General features: G+C 43.0%; 2 protein-coding genes across 2 annotated transcripts; both read right to left on the bottom strand.

Annotated features, from left to right (window-relative positions):
- Positions 1 to 242: 242 nt before the first annotated feature.
- si:ch73-71d17.2 (RPA-related protein RADX) lies at positions 243 to 12,155 on the bottom strand. The gene is made up of 19 exons (XM_044341960.1): positions 12,058 to 12,155; positions 11,050 to 11,161; positions 10,577 to 10,766; positions 9,771 to 9,901; positions 9,561 to 9,689; positions 9,060 to 9,226; positions 7,277 to 7,433; positions 6,706 to 6,814; positions 6,501 to 6,592; positions 6,273 to 6,398; positions 6,017 to 6,115; positions 5,641 to 5,814; positions 5,372 to 5,496; positions 4,307 to 4,563; positions 4,157 to 4,207; positions 3,541 to 3,581; positions 2,983 to 3,255; positions 2,293 to 2,442; positions 243 to 1,748 (listed from the first exon to the last, which is right to left on the bottom strand). Exons 1-19 carry the CDS (start codon positions 12,118 to 12,120, stop codon positions 1,624 to 1,626), a joined length of 2,571 nt encoding a protein of 856 aa, XP_044197895.1. The 5' UTR covers positions 12,121 to 12,155; the 3' UTR covers positions 243 to 1,623.
- A 280-nt stretch (positions 12,156 to 12,435) lies between these two features.
- ift46 (intraflagellar transport 46 homolog (Chlamydomonas)) lies at positions 12,436 to 17,180 on the bottom strand. The gene is made up of 5 exons (XM_044342129.1): positions 16,715 to 17,180; positions 15,191 to 15,504; positions 14,931 to 15,024; positions 14,500 to 14,631; positions 12,436 to 13,078 (listed from the first exon to the last, which is right to left on the bottom strand). The coding sequence occupies exons 1-5, from the start codon at positions 16,841 to 16,843 to the stop codon at positions 12,725 to 12,727; spliced, it is 1,023 nt and encodes a 340-aa protein (XP_044198064.1). The 5' UTR covers positions 16,844 to 17,180; the 3' UTR covers positions 12,436 to 12,724.
- Positions 17,181 to 18,362: the final 1,182 nt, after the last annotated feature.

Raw genomic sequence — 18,362 nt, 5'->3', positions numbered from 1 at the left:
TAAAGCAGCTGCTGTCAGAAGTTGAAACTCTAACAGTCAACAACTGTTTTTTTTACTTCTTGAAAAGTTAAGACATTGAAAATCAACATGTAAACCTGCTTCAATGTGTTTAGACACCAGATTTAAACCTTTTAAGACATAAAACTTGGCATCTAAAAACTTAAAAGATGTCACACAAAGTGACTTGTGATTGTTTTTTTTAAGAGAACAGAAGAAGAAGAGAAGTAAAAACCAGAGAAAAATGAAGGTGAAACGTTTATTAGAGTGCAACAACTGAAATGAAAACTTATTTCTCCAAAATGCAAAATTTTACACAGTTCAGAAAATAACAGAAAAACATGCATTTTGAGATAAGTGTTTTAAATAACGACAGCAGCTTTAACAAGCTGTGAATTTGAGAAATATGAACCAAATACAAAACTATTCACAGATATAAAACAACAGCAGACTGTTTGTGTTGGACGAATACTGCAGGAACTTTTTTGGCACTAAAACAGAATTTTAACACGTCACACTTCAAACTGAGGCTTTACTGTCAGAACAAACAGCAAAGATAAAACATGAACAAAGTCTGTAAAACTTTGTATTAATTAGATTTTTCAGTTTACTTATTTAGTTTTCTGTTGAACATATTTTCTGTGAATGTTAGAGAGTGTAAATGCTGGTTCAAAGCCTTCTCCACTCTGCTGTTAAATACTTATTTATTTATTTTGTTGGCCAAAAAGTGCTTCAAGTAGTCAGGAGTGAGTATAAAATACCAAGCAGGTACATATTTTTAATTATAGAATTTAAACTTCCCAGAAAAAAAGAGCCTCAGACACACATAATGTTGCTGAGAGACAGAAACTAAACTGCATATAAACATCAAAGTAACCTGTTAATCATTTTCAAGGAAGCTGCAGACCAAACTCCACTGTTCTAAAAATATTTTGACGATTTTCATTCCAAGAGCAAAATATTTTTTTCAAGAAAATTTTAATTTTTCAAGAAAAAAAAAACCAACTGTAAAAACACTGTAATTTTCTGGGGGAAAAAAAGTTGTTATATTTTGACAGTGAAAGTTGTCATTTTCTATTTTATTCAACTCCAAACCATGAAAATTAAATTAAAAACAAACTACAAATCCCACCAGGTTTTAAGCATACAAAACCCCCGCTGGTGCTTTTTAACTGTAGTCAAATGTACAGTTAAAAAACTACAATTCCCAACATTGTGAGTATTGAATTAGTAACTGTTACTGCTGCTTTTTAAGGCAAATAAACACGGTCAAATAAAAAAAAAAAAGTAGAAAACTCCCAACATAACATCATCACAAAGTAAAGTGCATCAAAATGTAAACACCATAAAATACTTCTATAAATACAATAAATTATCACGTATAAAAATAATATTACAAATAATAAGTTACGAACCCAACTTTACAACTACAACTCCCATCAGGCATCAGGGTGACGGTCAGTATCCAAACCAGGACCAGTGGAAGAAAACAATGTGTCTTTGTATTGTTTTCTTTGTGGGGACGACTCTTATTTTGAAGGTTAATACTTGGTTTTAAGATAACGTTTGGTTTAATTATTAAAGAATGCAACGTGTCCTACGTGTGTCCTCACGAGTATAAGCGAGTCAGTCGGTCAGCAGGAACGCTCGGCTCAGGACGACCTCCGTTGTGGCTCCGCCCAGATGACACGCCTCCAGGACGCACACCAGCCTCTGGTTGGTCAGCTGGGCCGCCATACCTATGAGGTCACCTGGTAGAGAGACAGAGAGGAAACTTCATCACTATTATCATCATCATCATCATTCTTCTTCGTGTGTTTGACAGCCTCCACTGCTCCCCTCTCATGTGGGGCACCACAGGGCTCTGTGCTTGGGCCTCTTTTATTTTAACATTTCTTTTCATTTCATAAACTTCCTACATTTTAATGAAAAAAAGACAGAAGTCATGGTCTTTGGTGGCACTTCTGTGATCCCCCTGGTTGATCTGGGTTCTTAGTATCACAAGCCAACTGAGCACAATCTTAAATTTGACAGCCAGATTAAACCAGTTTTTAACTTATTTCATTTGATTTGATCTTATTTGATCTTATTTGATTTTATTTGTTTTTATCTTATTTTATTTGATTTCATTTGTTTTTATCTTATTTTATTAGATTTTATCATTTTATCTTATTTTATTATTATTATTTTTATTATTTTTATCCTGTGGTGTCCTTCATCGTTTCATTTGGAAACCTCGTGTTTGTTAAAATCGTGCTCATAAATAAAGTGTGTTTGGATTGTTTGTGGACTGACCTGGGGAGGGCGGCGGCGTGTGGGAGGAGAAGGCTCCGTGAGACAAGATGGAGGTCCAGGTGTTGGAGTGAGAGAGGAGGGGAGGACAGAGCGAGGAAGAGGAGGACTGAGGGAGGAAGGTGGCGTCGAGCAGCACGCCGTCTGACAGAGCTGCGGGGAGAAAGAGAGTTAAACACGGAGGAATTACTCTTTGAATACAACACAAACTGTAACAAACTGGTTAATTAATAATTAATTAATGAGCTTTAGACGCGTTTGTCGGTGACTTTGTACGGAGCCGAGCTAGCTGCTTCCTGTCTTTATGCTAGCAGTAGCTTAGCAGGTTCTAACGTTGTTTTGGAATTAATGTTTTCACGACAAAAAACTGATTCATTCAAACGGGGACAAAGAGATGATTGTTACATACTGGACTTGCGTAAACTTTAAAGAAGACGTCAGTAAACTGTTAAAAGAGTTAAAACACAGACAGACATTGTGTGTGTGTATACTTGTTTATCTATCATTGTGAGAACCGCTGAGTTTTAGACCTGTGAGGACATTTTGGTCAGTTCTCACTTCCTGACAGACCTTCAAAGGGCAGGTTGAGGGTTCAGACCTGGTTTTATGGTTCAGGTTAGACCGAGCGTTGCGGTTGTGACTGTAAGCTAAGTGTCCTCACGAGGATAGAAGAACAAGCGTGTGTGTGTGTACCTCTCAGCCTCAGTGTGTAGTAGTTCTCAGAGTCGAACCTCCCGGCGGCCGTCGCTCTCCCTCCCATCGCCACGGCGTCCGCCTGCTCCTCCCTGCGACCATGGTCGTAGTGCATCCGCAGCGTCTCCGCGGCGACAGGCGGGAAAGGGGGAAGGAAGGGGGCTGTGACGAAGGACGAGGCGTCTTCATCGTCGTCGTCGTCATCATCGCTATCGTCGTCTTCATTAGTGTTGGTGTTTTCTAGAAACTCCATGGAGGCTTCGAACAGAATGACTGCAGACGGAGAGAGAGGAGGGTCACACACACACACTCACACACACACACTCACACACTCACTCACACACACACACTCACACACACTCACACACACACACTCACACACACACACACTCACACACACACACACACACACACACACACACACTCACACACACACACACTCACACACACACACACACACACACACACACTCACACACACACACACTCACACACACACACACTCACACACTCACACACACACACTCACACACTCACACACACTCACACACACACTCACCTGTGTTGTTGTGCTGTTCTGGTTGTAATGTAACTCGGGGGCTGCAGAGACAAACAGATATTTTGTGAAATCAATAACACAATAATCTGAGATTTTGAGAATTATGTCATAATATTTGTGAGTAAAATAATATAATAGAATAGAATAGAAAAGGTTGTAATTTTTGAGAAAATTGTTTTGAATGTTTTGTGGAAAAAGTTGTTAATTTTGTAGAAAAAAAGCCCGAAAAGAAGTAAATAAAATAAACAAAATCTGAGAACCAAATTCAGAATATTTCAGGAAAAAAAGTCACAATAACTGTAATATTTAGGAAGAAGTTGTAATATTTTGAAAAAGGTTAAAATAAAAATAGCTCAAGAAAAAAAAGTGGAATATTTTGAGGAGAAATCTGAATTTTTTGGGGAAAAAGTCATAAAACATCGAGGAAAAATGCCGTAACATTTCAGGAGAAAAGTCAGAATATTTTGAGAAAAAAGTTGTAATTTTCTTAGACAAAAAACAAAAGAACACTTCATGTTTCGAGGAATAAAGTCATAATTTTTCTGAATCTATAAATCTATAAATCACTGGAGTTCATTTTTAATAATGTTTCCGTGAAAAAAAGAAAAAAACTCACCTTTTCTTCGGAGTTTCTGGCTGCAGGAGCTGCTTCCTCTTACACGACTTCCTGCTCACACACACACACACACACACACACACACACAGTTTACACACCATAAACAACATTTAGCTCCTAAAATGAAATGCTGTTTTTTGTTTTTTTTACCCTCCTCTTCGCTGCGGGAGGCGGGGCGTCAGCTGACTGACAGCTGATGACGGAGAGGAGCAGGGGGAGGAGAGAGGAGGTCGGGGCGAACGAGGGGTGGAGGGGAGAGGGAAGAAAGAGGAGGAGCAGCAGGAGGAGGAGGAGGGGGAGGGAGACAGGTGAGGAGACGGGGAGGGTTTAGGGAGACGAGGTGAGGAAGAGGAGGAGGAGGGTGAGAGAGATGAAGCTCTGTCCATCCACAGCAGACAACGATCCTCCTGAAAGAGACGCTTCATGTATAATATATAAATATGTTTACATCACCATCCCGTCCACTGTGTCATCAATCAACAGATCAATAACACACGCACGCACACTCACACACACACTCACACACACTCACACGCACGCACACTCACGCACTCACACACACACACACACACACACACACACACACGCTCACGCACACTCACGCACTCACACACACACACACACGCTCACACACGCACATGCACGCACACTCACACACACACTCACACACACACGCACACACACTCACACACACACGCACGCACACTCACGCACTCACACACACACACACACACTCACACACGCTCACACACGCACGCACGCACACACACGCACTCACACGCACGCACACTCACACACACACACGCACACACACGCACACTCACACACGCACGCACACACACACACACACACACACACACACTCACGCACACACACACACACACACATATAAATATATATGTTTACATCACCATCCCGTCGACTGTATCATCAATCAACAGATCAATAACCCTGATCGCTCTGAGCAAACGCAGCCATCACAGTATATTATATATGTTATATTATGTCATTATATAAGGCAGAGAATTATATATATATATATAATTGTTATGCAAGAGAAGTACATTATTTTATTGTATTTACATCATATTCTTGTTAGTTAATAATAAGTCAATATTAATCAATAGTAATATAATTAATCACTTTTTAACACTTTCTAAGGCAATAAATTCAATATATAAGAAGTTACTAAATTGTTTTGGGGGGGGTAGTTACCTCTCCTCTGCGGCAGTAGGCAACCATGGTAACAGTTGCCTGGATACAGAAGGTGCGTCGCTCCCGGTAACAGAGCCTCTCCACCTCCCTCTGAAACTCCGCCCCTCGCAGGAAACCTGGCTCACCTGTAAACACACACACGCACACACACACACACAGAGTCGTGTTTCCATGACAACAGAGGACTTTACCTCTTAAACCACACACACACTCTGAACACTTCAAGGGAAACTGATGACAACAAATGTAAAGACAGGCGGTCAGCTGACCTCTCCTCTCTTTCATGTACGTTTCCAAGGAGACGGGAGGAGGCGGGTAGATGAAGAAACCTCCGATCAAAGCCCTGCTCAGCACCTGGGCGTCGTCCTGACTCCTCAGCCACTGCAGGAACTGCCGCACCGGCCGCAGCTTACGGTAACTCATCTCCGAGTGGTGGCCCAGACCTGCCAATCGACCAATCAGGGAGCCAGGACGGAACTCAGTTAACCAATGAGTGAGCAGACAAACTGATGAGGCTGCTTTAAAGACAATTCCAGTTTATTCAAGCGCCTCATCGTCACCAGATCTCAGAGATGAATGAGTTTATTGGTACTGATGGAAAGGATGGACAGAACTACCCATAATGCCTCTCTCTGTGTCTCTCACCTGTGCAGTACACCTGTGTGTACGTTGTATTTGTCAGGTAGAAGCAGCTCTGATCTGAAGCTTTGATCAACTTCAGTCTGGTGCAAACAACCACCGACACTGTAAACACACAGAGAGACACGTAACTATGGAGACCTGTTGTTGGATATATAATCTATATTAATCTAATCTACATCGACATACTGACATTTATCACTTATATAAATATAAATAATGTAAATATGTTTGTTTGTTTATTTGTGTGTGTGTGTCTCACGTGGGTGGAGCTTGCGGTGGGTTTCAGGTTGAGACGTGGAGAAGAGCTTCACCACGATTGGCCGATCGCTAGAACCGTCCTCCAGTCGCAGCCAGCGGTACTCCAAAAGCTCCGCCCCTCGACCGTCTACCGATGAGAACAGTCGTGTTAAGACGTCGCGTGTTTGTGAGAAGAAGAACACACAAACAAACAAAAAAATAAATAAATAAATACCATGGCAACCCTCACCCTTGCTCCTGATTCGCTCCGGCCGACCCGAGAACGTCAGCAGGCCGATGACATCACACAGGACGCCGTGAGGACGGTCCAGCAGCTCCTTACTGGCGGAGACAGACAGAGAGCTTGTGTTTCTATGTTTGAGAGGACGTTCTGGTCGCTCCTCACTACCGTTAGAGGATTTAAGGTTAAAGCGTAAACGTGTCTACGTGCGTACCTGCTGTAGAAGCTGTAGGCGGGAACCGGTGGTACGTATTCAGGCGCCACAGAGGATTCTGGGAGAACAGAGATGCGAGCGGCGGGATTTCTGCTGTTCACGCTGATCTCTGTGGAGAGCAACAGAAACCGGAACAGAGCGGCGAGTCTGTCGTTATAAACCAGAGTCCAGCTTCTAAAAACACTTTATACCGTTATAATTTTGACTTCCTGTTTGTCACGGCGGTGTTTCTGTAAGTTGTCTTTCTTGTTCTATTTCCTGTCTGTCCGTCCTGACGGAGGGATCCTCCTCCTGCTTTTCCTGAACTTTCTTCCATTTAAAGAGTTTTTTTAGGGAGTTTTACCTTATTAGAATAAAGGGTCTAAGGACAGAGGATGTTCTATTTGTGATATTCGGCTGTACAAATAACATGAACTTGACTTGTCATGTGACAATCTAATATCTCAATTCTACGTTTTTTACCTTCATGATTTCATTTATTTACAGGAAGTTACTCTGGAACAACCTGTGTGTTTCTGGTCTTTGTGTAAACGTTGATTAGATGAACCCTACGTGAGTTTGTTTAAAGTACCGATGTCGTCGCGCTCCGCCTGGTAATGCTGTTTGACTCGGTAGCGGCTCAGGCTGATGATGTCACCGGGCTTCACGCAGCGATACCAGTCGACGCACACGCTGTTCCACAACACCACACACACGCTTCCCGTCCTGTCGCACACCTCCAACACCGCCTGGACACAGAGAGACAGACGGAGAGACAGACGGGTACTCATCAACACGGTTGCGGAGTTCCTCAGGGTTCGATCTTAGGTCCTCGTCACTTCACGTTAAAACCTGATGTCTGAAAGACACTTCAGACAATACCTTACATATTAAAAGTGAGTGGGAATTAGAACTCAATGCAATAATAGAAGATGAAGCTTGGGAAAATATATGTTTAGCAAGTCATAAAGGGATTGGGAGCCAAATGTGGAAAGAATTTGACTGGAAAGTGAAATTGAGATTTTCCAGAACACCTCTCAAGGTGTCAAAGTTTTCAAGTAATACCCCCGACACGTACTGGAGGAACTGTGGCCTGGTTGGGGATCATGCCCACATATTCTGGGACTTTGGAAACACATTAAAGAAGAATTGGACACTGTCTTCAGAGTTGATATCCCTCTGGACCCTTTAATTTCTTACTGGAGAAGATACCAGAAAACTTGCTCTCTAAAGGACCCCAATGCTATATGTTACATATTCTGTTAATGACTGCGAAGAAAATGATTACTGTTAATTGGATGCAGCCATGTGCACCCACAAAAAGCTCAATGGATACAGAAGATGAAGCAGATACACACCATGGAAACAGTTTAAAGCACCACTATTCATAAGAAGATGGGTCATTCTGGGACTGAAATGATGCTAACACCTTAAATGTAATGTACAATTCTATATCATATACTTTGATCCTGCACAACCAAGAATTGTGGTATAACATTTAATGACAAGGTGACCTTTTTGTTTGTCTGTTTTGGTTTTGTTTTTGTTTTTATTTGTCTGTTTGTTTGTAGCCTCCTATGGGAGGGTTAGATTGTGTATATTTGTATTGCCTGCAAGTTCGATAAAGGCAATAAAGTTCTAAAAAAAACCCAAAAAAAACCTGATGTCTGTTGTTATTCCACATGTTTCTGTTTGTCAACAAATCCCAAACCAACAACGTGTTGGTCCGTCTGAGTTTTCATCAGGTTTATAACATGAAAGTGACCTTTCATGGTAGAACAGAACATTAATACAAAAACTACATGTTCCACAGTAACAAATATCAGAGACTCGATAAAAAAATGAATTATAATAATAAAATAATAATAATAATAACAAAGTAAAAACAAACAAACGTGGGAAGAGAAAAAATACATCAAATCAATACATTCAGAGAACAAAAAGCAAACACAGTTACACTTTATAACCAATTTAGAATAAAATTCAGCAGCTACATAATATACAGTAAACAATATGTCACTCATCATGTTTATGTAGATTTATGAAGTCAATCATTCTTCAGAAAGGCCTTTAAATAAATAACTGACTGTGATTTATCTGCTCCAAGATCAAAAGGATCTCATGTTTCATTCAATTTAAAATGTTTCCTGAAGCTGTAGAAGAAACACTTCCTGTTTATCCGACTCCGTCTGCGTCTCTCAGCTCATCGGTTCCTACTGAATCTTTAAAAACACTTCATCAATATATCACTTCTTTAAAAAAAACGCTGTTAACTGTAGTTTTTAACAAACAAAAGGAGGAAATAGCGCTTTTGTCGGGGCTATTTTCAGTGGCGGATTCACATTTGAGACTGATTTTAATGAACAAACACTGACCTTATACGGACACTCGCAGTTCCGGTCTGTTCTCCCGTAATACATCAGGTGTGACTTGTTTATGACGCGTACGATCAGCTGATGCTGGACGGCGCCCCTGGCGACGCCCCGGTGACCGGACAGGAAGGCGTCACGCAGCTCGGACACCGTCACGGCGGGACATCGCACTGTCAACACACAAACACAAACAAACGTTTTACCTCGGTTTAATGTTAAGACGCTGCCCCCTGCTGGTCAGGAAACGTCCCTCAGTGTTAATGAGACAGTTTGTACATCTCATGTAATAATAATAATAATAATAATAATAATAATAATAATAATAATATCTTTATTTATAGCACTACAAAAGGTTTAACATTTTCTGCAGAATAACAACTCTTAACGACACTTTACAGACGTCTTTATTATAAAGTTTAAGTTTTAGTTGCAGTACCGCGCGTGGCCACTGGACACGCCGGGGGCGCCGTATCAGCTTCATTTAAACATCCATGCTCTCCTCACCTTCCTCCTCTTCGTCTTCATCCTCTTCCTCAGTGGGCGGAGTTTCCCTCCATCCCTCCCCGCTGTAGTCCACGTTGTTCCACAGAGAGAGAAACACGATCCTATTGGCTCTCAGAGGAACCAGAGAGCCTATGGGATCAATCAATCAATTAACCAATTAAAGCCCGGTGTGGGTGTGGTTTAGGTCAGTGACATCAGACTGTGATCTACCTGCTGCCTCTGAGGATCCAAACCAGGGCAGAGAGTCCCAGTCCGCATCCGACCTCCTGACTCCATCCTCCTCCTCATCATCATCATCATCTGGAGCGCGACCTTTGACCTCCACACTCACCAGTCTGTAGCTGCAGGAGCAGAAACAAACATCACAGTGACCTCATTACTGATTACATCATTATAAAAGTAATTAAATTACTTATTACTCAGCAGCAAAAGTAACACGTTATATTTCTCGTTACTGTCGTTTCTCAAAGTTTCCTTTAAACTCAGAATCTTCCACAGACGCTGCATCTGATTCAACACGTCTGTATTTAACACGTAGAAACAGAAAATGAGACGTTTGTGGTTTAACAAGCAGACAGGAAACAATTTGGAACCAGTGTCAGGTGACTCCTGATGGCTAGCTAACGTTAGCTAGCCAGCTAACCTACAACACAACTTTGGGATCACTGCGAGTCGCGTTTCTCCTCGTCTGGAGCGTCTGTCAGCTGATCACAGAGACTCCATGAATCCCAGTGAGACAGCGAGCACGCCGACCCCCAAATGTAGAAGTAACGGAGCGTTACTGTGATCAGTAAGTGTGACCCCGAACACTACCGTTACTGAAACACTAATAATATTACTGTCACATGTTAAAACTACTGAAGCAAAACACTAAACTTGTTGTTCCCTTTTCTATGTGTGATGTCACACCTGCCCGAGTGACGTCACATCTGCCTGAGTGATGTCACACCTGCCTGAGTGATGTCACACCTGCCTGAGTGATGTCACAGCAGCACAGTTCACCTGTTGTCACTCACCTGTCTCTCTCTCCAGAGGCCCCGGGGCATGCTGGGAGCTGAGCGGTCATGGCGGGGGTGAAGGCGGCGTTGCGTAGCGTCGCTCCCGACCGCAAGACGTCCCTCTCCACCAGCCGGTTCAGACCAGGATCCAGAGTCACACGAAGCCTGCAGTCCCCGTCTGTCAGTGTGACGTCATACAGGTCCTCACCTGGAGACCAGAAACCAGAAACCAGAGGGGACACCAGTCAGACCAGAGGGGACACCAGTGAGACCAGTCCAGTGATGTTATACATGTTATATATATATATATATATAGCTGGACAGGAGACAAGTGGATCCTGTCTGTCCTGTTTTCTCCCATTTTATCATCTCCCATCTCGTCCTACTTTGTCCCGTCTCGTCCCACTTTGTCCCATCTCGTCCTACTTTGTCCCATCTCGTCCTACTTTGTCCCGTCTCGTCCTACTTTGTCCCGTCCTGCAGTGTCTCACCGTTGAGGACAGCCTGGGGGAAATAGACGGAGGATCCCTGGTCTCTGCTGTAGCGCTGCAGGTCCACCACGAAGACAAACTGTCTGCAGACGGCGGGAACGGACGAGGACGCCTGCGAGACAAACACACGGGTAAAAAAACCCAACTTCACAAGACGAATCACAGTTTAAAGTCTATCAGGAGTCACGAGGAGTTTACACGTCTGTCAGTGTAGAAAACATCACTGAACCGTTAAATGAGGATTAAAATAAACACTCAGTCTGATGGAGGCGATGGTCTGGTGGTATTAATCATTAATTAATTAGCATCAGTAATTATCAATACTGCTACATGTTGTAACAACATGATTATTGGTTTCCATAACGACGAAGAAGATGACGAGTAAATATTGACAAAAACAACTGAATGATGTCTCTATTATTACTGAACAAACACTGATCGATTATCTGTCTGTTAACAGTTTAATATCAGCTGTTATTGAAGTGATCAGGGCCGACAGGTGAAGACAGGTAACCGCGCTGTGACGTCACACCAAACCGGATTCAAACATGTGCTAATTGAAGGTTTGTCAGAGTCTGCAGCTGACAGTAAAGACGTCTGCTACACATGTGAGCTGCTGACGTCATCTTCATGGTCTCCTGCTTCATTCGGCTCATCTGTTATTAATTTAGAGGCTTTTATTTTATATATAATCTGCTCTTTAACGTGGTTCACGTGCAAACATCCGGTAACGTCAGACCGTGTCAGTCACCGGCTGATAGTTAAATTATCTACAACAAGGTTTTAAATCCTTGTGGTTTTATGGGAAATCCGGCACATCTGTGATAAATTAATCTGGTTTTTATTTAAACAGAAACACTGATGATGATCAGAGCAGCGATATAAAACCACAGATGTTTGAACGGAAGTCTCGTGGACGCGTCGGTCCGATCAGCCGGATACAAAACCGATAGATCGATACTAAATTATCCAGAAGATGATAATAGTGATTATCGTGGTGGTTTAGACCTGGTTCGGACCGGGTCTGGTCCGGGTCAGGGTTCTGTGGAAGACGCAGCCAGTAGCCGCCATGTTGGCCAGGCAGTCCGAACAATAACAGTGCGGTGCATTGTGGGAGAAAAACACCGTTATTTTAAAAAAAATATTAAATCTTTATTAATTAAATCCTCAAAGGTGATTTTTTTTATCTTGTGTGAACAAAATCATTTAATATAAATTATTTGTCTCCAGATAATCTGCTAATAATTAATTTATTATTTATTTATTTATTTTCACCTCTGAACGTCACAATTACATTTTTGCTGCTTTTGCACATAAAGAAAGAAACTCCAGTAATTAAAAAAATATTAACTGCAGCCTTTAATTATTTTTTATTAATGATTTATTAAATATAACAGACATGATGACTCATCAGAAACTGAATAAATGAGTAAACAGGAAGCTGCAGCTCTAAAACCAGTTAAACACCCGTTAACGAGTCATAAATGAGCCGCAGATGTTTTTAATCTGCAGAGAAACGCGTCTGAAACACTTTTTAAAGGATTATTGTCTTTATTTGACAGCAGAACATATATATATATATATACAGGTCTGTATGAAGAGACATGAACAACAACAAACAAATCTAGAAGTCACATGTTGTCTGAACACAAGCAGCCGTCATGCAGACGTTTCTCTACGTTCTGCGCGTGAAGTGCTGCGAGTCTCTGAACTCCAGGTAGAGGCTGAACAGCAGGTGCAGAGACTGGATGCGGCTGCCGTAGACGGGGATGTCCAGCAGGCCGCAGACGGCGTCTGCGTACTCGGCCAGGCCGCAGCGGAGGCGGGCGGGCGGCAGCTGCAGGCGGCCCAGCAGCTCCTCCAGCTCCGCCGGCCACTCCTGCATCAGGCTGTCGATGTCCGGCATCGGCCGGCCGTACTGCACGCTGGCCGGAGGTTTGGAGCGATGCAGCGCGCTGATGCTCTCCACCCAGCTGTCCACTGCACGAGGGTTCAACTGAGGACTCGCCACGCTCGTCACCTTCTTCAGCTGCAGGAGGGAGAGAGAGAGAGAGAGAGAGAGAGAGAGAGAGAGAGAGAGAGAGAGAGACATAGAGAGACAGAGAGACGGAGAGAGAGAGAGAGAGAGAGAGAGAGAGAGACGGAGAGAGAGAGAGAGAGAGAGAGACGGAGAAAGAGAGAGAGAGAGAGAGAGAGACGGAGGGAGAGAGACGGAGAGAGAGACGGAGAGAGAGAGAGAGAGAGAGAGAGAGAGACGGAGGGAGAGAGACGGAGAGAGAGACGGAGAGAGAGAGACGGGGAGAGAGAGAGAGAGAGAGACAGAGAGAGACAGAGAGACGGAGAGAGAGACGGAGAGAGAGAGAGAGAGACGGAGAGAGAGAGAGAGAGAGAGAGACTCATATTAATGACTTCCTGGATAATTATATTTCAGATCTGTTGTATTATTTGTATGTTTGTGTTTTCTGAACCATCAGTCGTATTAAACAGTAAAAACTGAACCTGAGTTCTGTTTCTAAGCTTTTATTAAATCCAGACGATGTGACGTCAGCGACCTCTGCTGCCACACGTGTTCATTACACGTCGCTAACAGATGTTTGAGTCGTGTTAAGTTACCGCTGATGAAAACATCTGTAATAACAACAGTGATTATAGTGTTGAAGTCTGTTGTCTCACATGAGGAGAGAGTCTGGTTGTGCTGCAGGTTTCTTCCTGTTAAAGGAGGTTTTTCCTGCTGTCGGGTCTCGATCTAGACCTGCTCGATGTGGAAACAGCCCTGAGATGAAGTGAATACACCAGTGCTGCACCCTCACTGGAAGGTCACGTTAGTGGTTTGGACTACCTGTTTGACGAGAGTCTGTTGTCTGCAGCTCTTCATCAAACATCATCATCATCACTGTGGTTGTTTCTGCTTGTTCCTCTCTGCAGTGTTTAAAACTGATCCAATGAACAAGCAGCTCCAAATCTTTGTTGTGTCGACTTGCTTTTATTAGAGAACAGCGTCGCTAACGAAGCAGCAGGAAACGGAGACGCGTTACATCCAGGTGACTCACAGCTGATCGTTACCGCTCAACACGAGTAGGAAGGAAAGAGACGCCGTCGTCCGTGTTACAAGTCAGAATGATCCTGAAGCTGCTTTAAGCTCAACATCAGCACCAAATAAAACCAGTCAATGATGTCATTAAAGTAAATCTATTAACATAAAATATAGAGTTTCATTTCCAAAGTGTTTGAGGTGGATCAGCTCGTCTTCTTCTTCTGAAGAGGAGGAATGTATGTGTGTGTGTGTTTATGTGTGTATCTGTGTGTGTGTGTGTGTGTGTGTGTGTGTTTATGTGTGTATCTGTGTGTGTGTGTGTGTGTGTGTGTGTGTGTGTTTATGTGTGTATCTGTGTGTGTGTGTGTGTGTGTTTATGTGTGTATCTGTGTGTGTGTGTGTGCAGTCATCATCACCTCGGTGGCTCCGTGCTGTTTGGTCTCCTCTGACAGCCACAGCGACAGCACCGTGGGGTCCGACTGCTTCACGCTGGGCTCGTCCAGAACCAGCAGCCCCAGACCGTCTGATTCACCGTCCGGCCTCGGCACCTGAACGCAGCACAGATCACACCATTCACATTATTTAAATCAGTAAATATAAACCGGAGGATGATGTGAAAGACGATGACACATGAACGCATCAGTTATAATCCAGTGATTTTACTTCTGACACCTTCACGGCTTCTCAACCGCTGAAGAACTTTAACCTTTTAATCCAGTTATTTATAATCTAACTGAATGGTTTCCAGTAAACTGTGTTAAACTGGTCACTGCTGAACGTTAATTAACGGATGAATTCATCTGTGTGAAGTGTTTAAGTTTAATCCCATAAAAGGAAGCGAGTCGACCTTCAGGAAGGCGTCGATGTCGCCGACGGCGGGGATGAAGTCCGGGATGAACGGCTTCAGGCTGTGTTCCAGCTCCACCGACTGAGGAGTGTAGCTGAAGAAGAGAGACAACAACACAGAGGTCAGAGGTCAACCTGAGAGCAGCCTCCTCTTCATCATCAGACAGACGCTGAGCTGCTTTATAATGTAGCTTATCAATGAATCGACTGATCGCTGCAGCTCTACTACGCTGACAGTAACGAGCCGGACCCTGAACGCACCGTGTGATGTACTGGAACAGCTCTTTGATCTCGGTGCTGACGGGCAGGTTGGCGTAGTCGGCGGGGTCGTACGCTCCCTCCGGAGCCTCGCCGTCGTCGTCGTCCGTATCCTCTTCGTCAGAGTCGTCTTCGTCCTCATCGTCGTCATCATCATCGTCGTCGTCCTCCTCCTCCTCCTCCTCCTCGGGGCTGACCCCGGGCTGTCCGTTGATCGGCTCTGCGGGCCGCTGAGGCTTGTGGTCCTCGTCGAACTCGTCGCTGCTGCTATTGGCTGACATCAGGCCACGCCCCCTCCTGTTCCGCCGGGACTCTGACTGAAAAAAACAAAACTACAGTTTGTTTCTACAGAGTGAGACGTCAACGTCACATCACAACATCTTCACATACAAGTACTCCTGAAGTACTTTACTGCAGTATTTCCATGTGACACTACTTTATACTTCCACTGCACTGATAGTACTACATGAAGCTGATAGTACTCGTGTACTTTTACTACATGAAGCTGATAGTACTCGTGTATTTGTACTACATGAAGCTGATAGTACTCGTGTATTTGTACTACATGAAGCTGATAGTACTCGTGTATTTGTACTACATGAAGCTGATAGTACTCGTGTATTTTTACTACATGAAGCTGATAGTACTCGTGTATTTGTATTACATGAAGCTGATAGTACTCGTGTATTTTTACTACATGAAGCTGATAGTACTCGTGTATTTTTACTACATGAAGCTGATAGTACTCGTGTATTTTTACTACATGAAGCTGATAGTACTCGTGTATTTGTACTACATGAAGCTGATAGTACTCGTGTATTTTTACTACATGAAGCTGATAGTACTCATGTATTTGTATTACATGAAGCTGATAGTACTCGTGTATTTTTACTACATGAAGCTGATAGTACTCGTGTATTTTTACTACATGAAGCTGATAGTACTCGTGTATTTTTACTACATGAAGCTGATAGTACTCGTGTATTTGTACTACGTGAAGCTGATAGTACTCCTGTACTTTTACTACATGAAGCTGATAGTACTCGGGTTGGATGAACGGACAGATAATCAGCTGGTAAAAAGCAGCAGGACATGTGTACTGACTGTCATTTCCGGCATTTTTACGACACATTTTCAGTGTTTTAACTCAAACCGTGCTCTTTGTCTAAACCTAACCAAGTGGTTTTTGTGCCTAAACTTAACCAACGGAGTTAAATGACACGGCGCACACATAGCACATGTTTTTAAAGTGTAAACCTGTTATTTGTACACCTGGTTGTTCCTCTCCTCACACCTGTACGTGCTGCTCTTGGCACCAAAATACACAAACAAACAGCCGGAGCGCTGCTTGCGTCGGTCGTTACAACCAGTAACGAGACGCTTCTGTTACTTTCTCACCAAAATAACCTGTTAACTGTTGCATCCAACTAACAACCAGCAAGCAAAGTAGTTCACAAGAAGCATCAGTATAATATTTTCATGATCATTTAGCTTCTTATTAGCTCCGCCCGTGTTGTTCACTGTTACCTGACGCTGGCTGCGGGGAGTCGGGCTGCGGACGCTCGCTACCTCCTCGGAGTCGACCACCTCCAAGCTCTCGTCGTACAGCTGGTTCTTCAGGACTATCGTGCCTCTGCCCCGGTTAGCTCGCTCCATATGACACCGACAGATCACCGACAGAGCTGAACGACGGTTACAGGCATTTATCTACCGGTTATTTAACCGTTTAGCTTTGGCCACCAAGCAACGGACAGCTAACAACGGACCGGGCCTCCGGAGGCTTTAAACCGTCCGACAGCGCGATGTGCGGGGGTTAAAGCGCCGATATGGACGCGTAAACTAACTTTCCTGATATGTTTTAAATGTCTGTCTAACAGTCTGAACTCAGTGGAAACGCGTCTAGCTGGATAAATGCGTGAGCGTCGTGTTAGCGGCTAACGGGAGGAATTGACTGTATCCTAGCAACGGATCACGCAATGCATCATGGGATGATGTGTCATTCTTCTTCTTCCTGGTTTTTAGTGGCGGTTGGCGTCCAAAATGTCGCATTACCGCCATCTGCTGGATTTAAACTAAAATCTACACTAACTAACTAACTAACTAACTAACTAACTAAATAAATAAATAAATAATCTCTTCCCATCCATTTCCACACTCTGCTCTAAATTCTCTATGTTTCAGATGTTTGAGAGAAACTAAAAGCTGCACATCTTCTCTAGAAACTCCCAACAACAACACTGTGAGAGCAAAATGAATGATGAGGTTATCATTTTATAAATCTTTTGTATACATGTAACAAATGTTGTTTTCAAACTAGAGGGTCAATGTTTGTTTTCTGTTGAATGTGATGTAATGTCATTGTCATCCTGGTCTACATGTTAGTGAAGAAATCCTGCTCCTCGGCTAGTTGGACTCTTGAACTGGTTTCTACCTGAGGGTTGCTCGCTGACCTCTGGGGTCTGGGACTGTGCGGATCATGAGGTAACTAAACATGCTAAAGTGGAAGGATGTCGTGTTTGAAGTCATTGACCATGAGGTCTCTGTAAGATCATATGACCATACTTGTTTGTAAGAAGGTGTAACAGTTTGTGGAAGTGTTCATTTAGGTACGTAGCTTTGCTTCTGGAGACGTATAAAGCTGTCTGGTTTGCGTTCACAATCTTTAAGGAAAGGGCTGAACAACAACTGTTGTTGATGTGACGATTGTACAACGTCTACAACAAGTAACAATGTTTAATACTTTCTTCATGTCTCCGTGTCGACACCCAGAAATCTCCTACAGTTATATCACGTTATGTTTTCTCAGGTTTTATTTCTACTCCAGCAGTATACGGTATATTACCACTGGAAAAAAAGGCCCAAATCTTCCCCTGATCTTTAAACTCATCATGTTTTCTTAGCTTCTTGTCTCACATCTTAACATTTCTTACCTACTTCCTCGTGCTGAAGTCTCGTCTTAGATCAGACCCTGATTATTTCTTACCTCTCTTACTCTCTTTGGACAGTTTTCCTCCCATGCTGCATGATTCCCTTTTGAATCATGTTTTGAAAACAGATCTCTACAAAGTGACTTAAATTCATTACAAATGTAAAAATATAAAATACATCTTTGACTCATAAAATGTAGATCTGAACAGGAACTGTGGTGAAGTAGAAGTATAAAGTAGCAGATAAT

This window comes from Thunnus albacares, chromosome 22, assembly GCF_914725855.1.
Source record: "Thunnus albacares chromosome 22, fThuAlb1.1, whole genome shotgun sequence".
Lineage (NCBI taxonomy): Eukaryota > Metazoa > Chordata > Actinopteri > Scombriformes > Scombridae > Thunnus > Thunnus albacares.
Note: the sequence above shows the minus strand (reverse complement) of the source record. Positions and strands in the feature narration are given on the sequence as shown.

Coding starts and splice junctions, on each gene's coding strand:
- si:ch73-71d17.2 (XM_044341960.1), bottom strand. CDS start 12,120: ATGGCGGCTACTGGCTGCGTCTTCCACAGAACCCTGACCCGGACCAGA. Junction 6,399..6,500: donor GGAGCGAATCAGGAGCAAGG/GTGAGGGTTGCC, acceptor TCTCATCGGTAG/ACGGTCGAGGGGCGGAGCTT. Junction 1,749..2,292: donor CACGCCGCCGCCCTCCCCAG/GTCAGTCCACAA, acceptor TCTCTCTACCAG/GTGACCTCATAGGTATGGCG.
- ift46 (XM_044342129.1), bottom strand. CDS start 16,843: ATGGAGCGAGCTAACCGGGGCAGAGGCACGATAGTCCTGAAGAACCAG. Junction 15,025..15,190: donor CTGTTCCAGTACATCACACG/GTGCGTTCAGGG, acceptor TCTCTTCTTCAG/CTACACTCCTCAGTCGGTGG. Junction 14,632..14,930: donor ACATCGACGCCTTCCTGAAG/GTCGACTCGCTT, acceptor TGCTGCGTTCAG/GTGCCGAGGCCGGACGGTGA.